We start from the raw sequence: 11,371 nt of genomic DNA, 5'->3' as shown, positions 1-11,371 counted from the left end.
CAATAGGCTATTTGTTTTATTTTTTTTAAAGCCCACAGACAAACTTGACCACTTTCACTTTAAATAACCCATTAAGACCTGAGTTTGATTCTACAAATGCCTTTTGTATTTCAAAATTATTGAACATTAAACAAGTGGTAAACACATGGCCTAAATCAAATTTAGAGAGGCAGTGTAGTGCCTCGGTAAACTGGTACATCAGTCCAAACAATAAACTATCAAAATAATAATCTGCACAGTGCACATTCAAACTATAGAATTTAACATTAAGTGAAGGCATCAATACTGCAATGTATGCACTAGTACAAGTCCGGTACAAGTCCGGAATTCAAAATGTACAAAAATATTGGCATCAAAATGTACTTAAAGTACCAAAAGTAAAAGTACTCATTATGCAGAATGTCCCATTTCAAGTTTTCAAATGTACTATAAACATATTTTGAAAATAGTCAATGAATGAATTACAATTTAACCTTTTCAGAAGTCTGCATTGGTCATCGAGACTTTATAGGTCAAGTGCTACGGCCTAAGGTGGAGTCTGAAGAGGTGAGTCTGCAAGTGTATGTGTGTGTTTGTGTGTGTGCTTGTGCTGTAGATCAGTGGTTCCCAAATGGGGTCCGGGGACCCCTAGGGGTCCTTGATGGAGTTCCAGGGGGTCCCCAGCTAAATGATAGTTTGGAACCAAATGGACCCTTATGGGTCTGTAACTCTGAGAGTGTACAAATGGAACCAAATGGACCCTAACGGGTACATTTGGTTCCATTTGTACACTCTCAGAGTTAAATTAACATTGGTTTTACAATATAAATTGGGGTCTCAGAGATAGAAATGCCATTAACTCTATCTCTACCGCTAGCTGTTAGCATAAACCCCAGTTCCAGGGGCCAGCATACGTGTTCACTTTAAAAAGTCAGAGTTTGCCCGCCCCCCGCCCCCCACACACTCTCGCTACACACACTCTAGTATCATTGGAACACGCACACACTCTTTACCTCTCGTCAGAAGCGTTTACATGGCGGTAGCGTCGCGGTACAAAGGCACAAATTAAATCCGAAATGTGGATGGCAGAAAATCCACCAAGGACAGCAATCCAAGAATCCGAGTTATGGCGGTTTGAAAATCATCCTTTCAATTGCTTTGCGAATATATGTGAATTTATTTGCAATCCCATAGTTGGAACGGTAGGGCGTTGCTATAGGAACCGGACCAATGTTAAAGGCTTCCGTAGGCATCAACCATTATACAGAGTAGACGGAGTTGGGGTACGTATATATACGGACTTGGGATATGACGCCACCTAGCGTCGACGTACGTATATATACGGACTTGGGATATGACGCCACCTAGCGTTGATGTACGTATATATACGGACTTGGGGGAAAAAATTGTTAAATGGGGGTCTGTAGACTAATATGCATGTCAAACTGGGGGTCCTTGAAATTAAACGGGTTGAGAATCACTGCTAGAGCCGTAATAATCTTCTCTTATTGGGGGGTATATGGGGCATATATTTTCAAATGTGGGTCCCGCAGGCTAATTAGTGTCAATTTGGGGGTCCTTGACATGAAAAAGTTTGGGAACCACTGCTGTAAATATAGACAAGGGCATTGATTTACAAAACACAATACAACCATAAAAAGTTGAAGATACAGTACAGAGATCAGCGGTTTCCGCCCCGACAACCGTGCCTGGTGACATGTTTCCGCTATAGGCGAATATGAAGCTGAGCGGAGAGGGTTGCGAGTGCAGAGGCTGCTTGGCTAAAGGGGCAGAGGGTCCTTGGCTAAAGGAGCTAAGAGGAGCTGAGCTGCGATGTGGACACTGGACACCCGGCGCCACGGCTTTGATCTCTCCATCTGCTCCGCTGCACGGCTTCCTGTCCACTCTGGGCAGCCTGCATCCTGTTGGCATGAAACGTGCCATGGCGTTTAACCCAGTAAGTCCTATAGCTGAGGCCGATTCTACAAAATGCCTCATAAAGCATAACATTTTGCAGAAAAAAACGCATGTCAGTGGTTCTCAAACTTCTTCATGTCAAGGACCCCCAACGTATTTGGCCGTGGACCCCCATCTCAAAATTTGAGTTGAGAAACACATTGCACAATAGCAGATCTACAAGCCCATATAGCACAGCACGAACTGACGCACTATAAACGTATACAATATGGTTAACGTGGTTACACAGATGCTTTCCCGGTTTTAATGGGTTAAGCACATTCGTGTGTGTGTCTGTGCGTGTGTCTGTGCGTGTGTCTGTGCGTGCGTGCGTGCGTGCGTGCGTGCGTGCGTGGCCATGCATGCTCCTGTGTCTAACTCACGGAGGTGATGCCAAGCCATCTGCCCAAGGGCAGATCAAATATGTCGGCTGGCCTTTACAAATAGATGTGTATAGAAAGCTAAATCCACTCGCAGTCCGGTAGCACTAGCCACGCACTGCAGGGCCTCAGCATGGACTGTATGGTAATGAGAAGCTATTACAAACAGGAGCTCTGGTCAAAATGTGTGGCCTGAAGGCTTACTAGTTTACTTTCTTATATATACTGTACATTATGTTGCTGTCAGCGTGGAGAAAGGTCTTATGCAGTCTTCTGCAAATAAGGTTTAAATGTAATCTAGAGCATGTTATTTTGACAGATCCAGGTCCATGTGTTGACCTGGCAACGGATCGTTTGTATAGTTTCAATGTACAGATTATTCATGTTTTATATTATATCCTACTGTTTAGAGTATAAACTGATCGCTATACTATTATGTTCTTGGTTTATGAGCCTAGATCACTGAGGCACTATATATACTATTTCTATTCTGTTATGCAATTATGATTTCTAATGAAACATTTGAACATTTGAAACTTCTCTCTTTGCATCACGGGACCCCCTGAGGGTCACCACCCACAGGTTAAGAACCACTACTGTAGTTACTCTACTGTATATTTCATACAGAGCTCTAATGAGGACACAAATGCCTTCTGCTGTGTGCTGCAACCATTTGCATTTTCAGCCTCTTAAGTGGAACTCCTATGCAGAGCAACTTACAGTAGAGTGAGCAACAGACGGCCTTCAGTGCAGGGGACTAAATTAACACCTGCCAGGCACCAAATGCCGGTAAATTTAGTCTACTGAATTTAGGAGAGCAGATGATGGCGACCAACCACTGCTCTGGCCCCTGGTAAAGAAATGAATGGATTTCACATTTGCTTTCACTTCTGTCTGCTAGATGATGGGTATACAGCATGCTATTGCGTCAGCATCAAACGGTGTGATTTTCTTGATCGATGCAAATATATAGCAATGAAATAGAAATTGTTTTAGCAATTACATTGCAAAAAAATAGAAAGCAAAAGTATAGTAGTCGCAACTTCAGTCACAGATTCAACTTCCTTAACCACATGAATCCTGTACCCATCTTTTGGAGAATAAATTGTTTGTGTTTTTGATTGATTGACTGATTGCTTGATTGATTTTATTGATTGAGTACTTTAACAGTTTGCATACAATAATGCTAAAAGAATAGCCTAACACAAAAAAAGCCCAGAGGGCTTGTTTCCATTGTGGTCCATGTATTCAATTCATCATAGGAGATCATCATCAATCATCATCATCATCAATGATCATCATCAATACTAGCAGCAGTAAAAGTGTATTTTACAGGGTAAAACTGTGGGGGTTAAGCTAGATGACTTGTCTACTGTCTAGGTCCGGTTGAAGATTGCAGACACGTTCTCTTTTGTGGCAGTTTTTGAACTGAAGTCAGACTTTTTGATGGCTGGTGGTAGGGGATTTCACATTTTGGTGTGAAAACCCCTCTGGTGTTGTGCCCGTGGGCGTTTCTCACACTTTTTAAGGAGTTAGACAGGTGCTTGGGCACTGGGTCCCTTGAGTGTCTTGAAAACCAGGCCCATTGCAAGTTGCTGTACTCTGCCCCCTACCCTGAGCCATCCCATGAGCAGGGGTTAGGTGAGTCCTTCTAAGTGTGAGGTCCATTAGTAGTCTGACTTGGTGTGGTGTGGGGAAAGGAGGGGACCGAGTACAGAACCCTGGGGGACCCCGGTCAACAAAGTGCGGTATATAGGCTTCTACTAGCATCCATGTCTGGTCAGACATTTTGTTCCTTGGTTCAGCGTCTTACTTTGACATGAAGGTATGGCTCTAAAGTGGTTCAAATCTTGTGGACTTTCCCGCAATATTATGCTCACAACGGAACGCATTGTGAGCTTAACTATATATCTATAATGCTCACGAGTAAATCAATAAATAATTGAGCCCCTGCTGTTTTTTTCGTTTTCAAAGTAGTCACAGAATATTTAGCTCCAGTACGATCAATCCCCTGATCGTTTGTGCTTACACAATTACTTTTTATTATAATTATTTTCACTTCACCCCTCAGTTGAAAATAGCATGTCTGGACAAAAATGGAGAGCCAAAGAAGCAAAGCGATTGTTCCAAATCGAATAACACGGAAGTCAATGGTGAATGAGATTGTGCGATCACGTGATCTCCTGTTTCCCTCTATGACATAAATGGTGAGTGACTCATGTTAATGAAGTGTGCTATCCAAAACAAACAATGGAGGAGAATCCGTGCACAGAGCTCCTGTGTCTGTCTGTCTGTCTGTCGCACAATAATGACTGTGAAATCCCATTAAGATACTAAAGCATTGAGCCACTTAACCACAAAACAAATGGTATGTTTATTTAGAAAGTATAGCTAACCTGCAAGCTCACCTACAAGCTCGTAGAATTGCTATTTTAACTGAATGTTCGTCTATTTCCGCCAAATGTTTGCCTATGACATGCCCAGAATAGGCATACTAGTGTCTGGTTCACGCAGTTATGGGTGCCATACAAAATGTATAATTTGTTCTATTTAATTTTTTCCTTTTCTTGCCATACAACATGGATAAGGGGAAAAAACTGTTCAGTGGTTTTCTGGCATGCATATAGTCTTCAAGCTTAGCTTCGCGTAGCCAGACAAATCTGCCTTTGCATTGCAAATCTCCCTGGTCACCAGGCCCCCCATGTGTCCCCACTGAGACGCGCTTAGGCCGGGCAAAAGGTTCCCCCCAGAGCGCAAAATGACATTGCGATTTCTATCATGCGATGAATCTGGTGCGATGAAAAAATTATAATAAAATGAAGAAAAATGGAAGTGAAAAGTCTGCTGGCTTATGCTGTATATGCTATATGGGAACAAGTTTTTAGAATATCTCAGATTCTTCTTCCAGGCTGTGTTTTTGATCAAAACAAGGCTGATTTGCGGCTCATTTCTTAATGATCTGATTGCCGGTTACAAAATGTATGTTTTGGGTGAATTAAAAAACATTCACAGGACTTGTTGCACTTCCTGTTTCTTCGTTTCTGAGAGAAACTGCTTTCAAAATAAGATGGTCCTCCATAGAGATGAATAGTTGGCATTCTACGAGTATAAATTCAGCCACCAGATGGCGGTTGCACGACACTCACTTGTATAACAAAGTAGGACATCAATTTCAAAAACAAGAAAAGTAAAACGTTTACATATGGAGATACAAGGTTTCTGCCCGACAGCAATAACTAGAAATGCACTCTCTTGCGCCTTGCACACAAGTAGGCCATGTATGGCCTATAGGCCTACTTGTGCACAAGCAGAGCTTGCCATGAGGTACGCTCACCACTGGCATCACCACAACGACTGTTGTTCTGAGTCCCTATAGAGCTATCTGCTGTCTGAGGTACGACTGCTGCTCTGAGTCCTACAGCTCTCTGCTGTCTGGGTACGACTGCTGCTCTGCTGTCTGTGTATGACTGCTGTCTGACAACTGACAGTCCCTATAGAGCTCTCTGTCTGAAGATTTTGTGCCAGGGACCCCCAGAGAGGTGTGTTAAAAAAACTAAAAATAAATCAGACTAGTGTGAAGTGAAGGGCCCTCTTATCATCATACATCACATTCTGTGCTCATACATTCACACATACACACAAAGCTGTGCATAGGAGGGTCTAGTGCCCCTAAAAAAAAAAAAAAGATTCAATATTTTTTCAAAGATTCTCAAAAATAGCCAACATAATGTCTAATAGTTACGGGATGGTGCTCGAGGCAGCCGTGGACTGGACTGCTTCAACAGAACAGGACCTGAAGTTCCGGAGGGCACTTGCCTGGAATGCCATGTGGGATAGAGGATAGAGGGAACTGTACTTTCCAGCTTATAGTACCACTGCTACCAGCACCTCCAAAATGGAAACTTGACATAACGGTGAGTTATAAAATAAGTGTACCATGCCCCAAGAAAGTGCAAACTTCACTTAGCTGCCAAAAGTTCGAAATTACTTTTGAAGAGCCACAGGGGAGGAAAACTACCATTTGAAAATGAGCTTTAAATGAAAGGAAAAAAGTGTCTCCGGCCAGAGATATTCGAGAGGAGATTGGTCTATTATAAAAGTAATTTGAAGTGAAGCTGCATTTAGCTTTCAACGATGATAGGGTATCATCAAGCACAAGAAATGATTTACCCTCATCTAATGACATCCCATAATGACCCCTGATTTCCTTCATATGTTCGAAATCCAACCTGTGGAAACTATAATGGGGAGAGCTCTATCTGAGTCCTTTAACCTGCACTATACCAGGTCTTCAACATTCCTCAGGCCAAGGACCCCTTAGCTGAGAGAGATGAAGCAGGAACATCTATTTAATAATAATAAATATATTAATATATTAGTGTGTGTAGTCTGGTTGCCCTAATAATAATAATGCAGATTAAACTCTTTCCATAATTTCATAGATAGCTTCATAGACTTGATTGACAGCATTGTCATCAGTGTTGTGTTGGATTCATGTTAATGTGTATTTTAAGACATTAAAATACACTGAAAACTTGTACTTGGTCTGCTCTTTTCCCCTCGCCACACCGAAAATAGCCGATCTACAAGCTCACAATGCCTCGCATGAGGTGTTACGTGCTGGCAGCACGACAAGGAAACGCCAAATATGTGTCACAACTCACAACCATAACCATGTTGTCCGCTGTTGCTTCATTTGAGTCATTTTTAGATATCGGGCCATCCCTCTCGGTGGAGACTTGCAATCTATACCAGTGAACCTTTCTAGTATTTTTATGCTGTCCCCTATGGTGTTCTATGCTAATGACCCATGATGAGACAAGGCTTAATTATGCATGACATTGACACCACTTCCATCTCCTGTATTAGACAGGTATTATTTGTACACTATCCCCTATGGATATGAAATAAATCTATGCCAATGTCTCTTCACCAGACAAGGTTTAATTACCGCATGCCACTGTATTCAAAGACACTGTCTTCCAATTATAATTGTGTGGGTGTATACAGTATCACAGTTACATTCATACATGTATGTTAGTCATGTATATATGCAAATAATTATGTTAATATTTTTGTCTTCATAAAAAGTAGCGGAAAACGCTGATCTACGTACAATGCTGTCTGTGAGCTTGTATGTATTTGGAGGATACCAGATGCAGACTAGGGTACCCTAGTGACATCTTCAAACGAGACATCATCACAATGGCTTGGTCTTTTATTAACACCCTTAACGCCTGGGGGTATTTGGAACCATTAAATCAGGGCGCCCAGCGATTTGCAGCTTCAGAGCCTAGATGTAGCCAAAACACCCCAGAGGGGATCGACAACAACGGGAGGTATGATTACTTCTAACGCGACAAGCGACGGGACCGCGATGGGCCGTCGAAAACACAATCTTTGGTTAGAATTGGAAGCATTGATTTAGATCAAGTTATTCACGTTTTAAGATTTTTCATCCCATCCATTAAAATGGAGGGGGACCACTTTGGATGACGTCCCAACCTGAAATTACATCGAATGTTGCCCAATCGACGCTTCCAGCTTGTAGACTGGTGCGCTCGGTTATGAAATGATTAATATTCAGTCTTGCGCTTAATCTCTGTCCGGGGCGTGGAGCGTAACTATTTGATAGGACGGAGACCTCCGTTTTGGCAGATAAGAGTGTGAACACCAGGGGCACTCTGTCACTCTGCCACCATCATCGGTACAAACAGGGCTTTATAAGATGTTTGTATTTGGGGGCAAAGGGAAGAGCTAGAACATCAGAGTGTTTGACACAGAAACAAGGTCATCACATTTGGGCAAGTGGCTATGGCCGAATCAGCCAATCAGTTGAGCGCTCATATATACAAACACAAAGCTGTGCATATAGGAGGGGCTAGGGGCCACAAAAGAAATAGGCCTGAAATAAAATAAAACTAACTCACCATGTATTAACAGCATGACTAAATTGTGAATCGCTGATGTCATTTTGATGACCTTGTCAGCCCAAATATGAAGGGACGGCGAGGCAGTGGACCATTCATTCTCTGTAGTATGTCTCTGTGTCTGGCAGTGTGTCCGGCTGTCCTTCAGATACAGTATGTCTAAACAAAGAGTTTTTGCCCAAATGTGGAGATTACAGACACCGTAGTAGTGATGCTCATAGATGTCTGATGTCATGGAATGCACTCTGATAATAACTGTGATAAACACTCATCTCAAGTGAGGGTAGCCCACTGTGGCTGCCACATGACGTCACTGTCACTACTTAAAACAAACATTAAAAGTCCATAGACTTGGCTGGGGTATGTTTTTTTGGGTGGTGTGTGTTTGTTAAGCAAAAAATCACACCCGTGTGAACTGAGTGGTGTAAGGTCTTATATAGACTGATCAGCTGTGGTCTGACGTAATGTCTGACGTAATGAAATCACACCCGTGTGAACTGGGTGACCATAGCAACCATGCTAATTTTTTTAGCACAGACAGACAGACAGACGTAAACTAACAAAGCCAGTTGTAGGAGTGGTTTACACCACTCAAAAAAACACGTGTGAAGTGAGGGGCGCTCTTATCATCATACTTCAGCACATTCCGCGCTCAGCCAATCAAATCATCACATTCCGTGGTAGAAACACACAGACACACATAGCTGGGCATAATAAAACATTAAAAGACCATAGATTGGTGCTTTTTTTAAGGGGCGCTAGCCCCTCCTATGCCAAGCTTTGAGGGTTTGTGTGAACACATTGGCTGATGATTGGCTGATCACCCCATAGCGATGATTTGATTGTCTGAGCAAAGTACATACTGAGGATAAAAATCACACCCGTGTGAAGTGAGGGGCGCTAATATTTTAAAGTCTAACTCATGTTGCTATGATTAGGTGATGTAATGGTGATGTGAAACAAACAGTGTCAAAACAAACATTAAATTATCTTTATTGTTAATGGTATTTAATGTTTGTGTTAGGGACAAGATGACGTACATTTTCCCTTCATTGTCAATGGCGTTTTTAAAACAAACATTGAACTAAAAACAAACATTAAACCTGTATATCAAAAAGTAAGGGCAGAAAAGTGAAGACTCCATGAAAATTATTGGCTGGAATGACATTTGTAATGATTTGATTGGCTGAGCACGTAATGTGATGTACGATGATGATGTATGATGATAACAGCAGCAACCTCACTTCACAAGTGTGATTTTTTTTCCATAGACTTGGCTGCCACATGGTGTAATTTCTGAGGGCCTATTGCGCCTCAAAAAGAACATATGTATCAATCAAAACGATGTGACATCGCAGCAGGAGCATTGCACATGCTTACATCATCAGTCCAGAGTTCTATATAGGTCGGTCTCGTAATATCGCGCACAAATACTTGCCATTGTGTTCTCCTCCTCTACCTCACACCGACGTCTCTGCCACAAGTTGTTGCAGGTATGAGCGGGCAACAGAAGGCCTCCTCAAGGACGGGTGTCCTGCTCCTGGCCTCCCATTTGCTGAACGTGGGCCTGCACAACATCCCTCCCGTGACGCTGGCCGTCCTGGCGCTCAACGTCTACCTCTTCCTGTTCCCCATCGCGCCGCTGACGCAGGCGTGCGTGAGCGTCCAGCGCGCGTACTGGATAGGCGACTGGCGGCGGCTCCTCCTCTCGCCGTTGCACCACGCCGACGACCTGCATCTCTACTTCAACATGGCGTCCTTCCTGTGGAAGGGCGCCAGGCTGGAGCGACGCCTCGGCCGGCTCTGGTTCCTCTACCTGCTGACCGTGTTCTCCCTGCTCACGGGGCTGGTCTACCTGCTGCTGGGAGCCGCGCTGACGGAGCTCACGCAGGACCGCTCGTACGCCATGCAGTGCGCCGTGGGCTTCTCCGGCGTCCTGTTCGCCCTCAAGGTGCTCAACAACCACTACCACCCCGGGGGCGTGACCTACGTGCTGGGCGTGCCCGTGGCCAACCGCTACGCCAGCTGGGCGGAGCTCGTGCTCATTCACGTGACGACGCCCGGCACGTCTCTGATCGGTCATCTCGCCGGAATTCTGGTCGGTCTGCTGTATACCGCCGGACCACTGGAGGCCGCCATGAGGACGTGTGTGGGGGTCTCGCCGAGGTCTTCTCATGCAGTGCCGAACGACGCGGAGGATTATCGGCATCGGCGTTACACGGCGGGGATGACGGAGGAGCAGCAGTACGCTGCCGCCATCAGGAACAGTCTGCGGAACACGGGAGGAGGCTCCGGTCAGTGGGGAGCTGCGCCTCCTCCTGCCGCTGGTTTCAGCCTCCCAGAGCAGCATGCAGAGGAGGTCAGGAGATCGCGGCTGAGGAGGTTTGATCGCTGAACCCTCCAGCGGATCAGGAAGACTTTTCACACACAACCTAGCCAAACAATGGAACTATTACTTTTCGACTTTTTTGCGTGTGTGTATAGTCCTTAACAAGTGCTCAAGACGTCGACGCGTCTTTATAATTACACCTGTCCTGTAGAGGAGGCCAGGACGTGTGGAGACATCTAATAGGGTATTTTTTAATGGTATAAAACAGGATCGCTCAAATATTTTTTTTGACAGGGCCGCTGCTTGTGCAGCAACGCCTTGTGCAGCGCTCAGCGTCATGTTTTGCGCCATGCGCACATCCGTTCACTTCCTTGTTTACGGTCCGACAAAACTGTCTATTCAATAGAAGAATCAAACCCCAGTTTATCAGAACATCTCGGAACATGTTATGTAGAGTCCTGATGCAGCTAGAGGCAGGTATCACAGCATAATTTTAACAGCTCACACCACACCACACAGACGACAGGCATTTTATCACTGTAAGACAGTTAGCACTGGTCAAGATACTCAAGGTTGGGATCGGTGCCCATGTGTACCTGTATAGCTACTTCAAAAGAGTGAGAAATGCCCACGGGCTCAACAGCAGAGGGAGCTCCACTGATCTCATTCCCCCCAAATTCAACAAAAACACGGTGAGAATTAATTATATTATTATGCCACCAAAATGTGGAATGCCCTGCCAGCATCTATCAAAGAGTGTGACTATACCCTCCTTCAAAATTAATGAATCAATACCT

General features: G+C 44.1%; 1 protein-coding gene across 1 annotated transcript; it reads left to right on the top strand.

Moving 5' to 3' along the window:
• Nucleotides 1–1,717: 1,717 nt before the first annotated feature.
• On the top strand, nt 1,718–10,640 carry LOC306923866 (rhomboid-related protein 4-like; the record flags this gene model as incomplete). The annotated part of the gene is made up of 3 exons (XM_079502210.1): nt 1,718–1,936; nt 8,374–8,398; nt 9,730–10,640. The coding sequence occupies 3 exons, from the start codon at nt 1,718–1,720 to the stop codon at nt 10,638–10,640; spliced, it is 1,155 nt and encodes a 384-aa protein (XP_079358336.1).
• Between the last annotated feature and the right edge of the window lie 731 nt (nt 10,641–11,371).

Source organism: Electrona antarctica, assembly GCF_951216825.1.
Source record: "Electrona antarctica genome assembly, chromosome: 5".
In the NCBI taxonomy this organism is placed as follows: Eukaryota; Metazoa; Chordata; class Actinopteri; order Myctophiformes; family Myctophidae; genus Electrona; species Electrona antarctica.
This window is presented reverse-complemented; position numbering and strand designations above follow the sequence as displayed.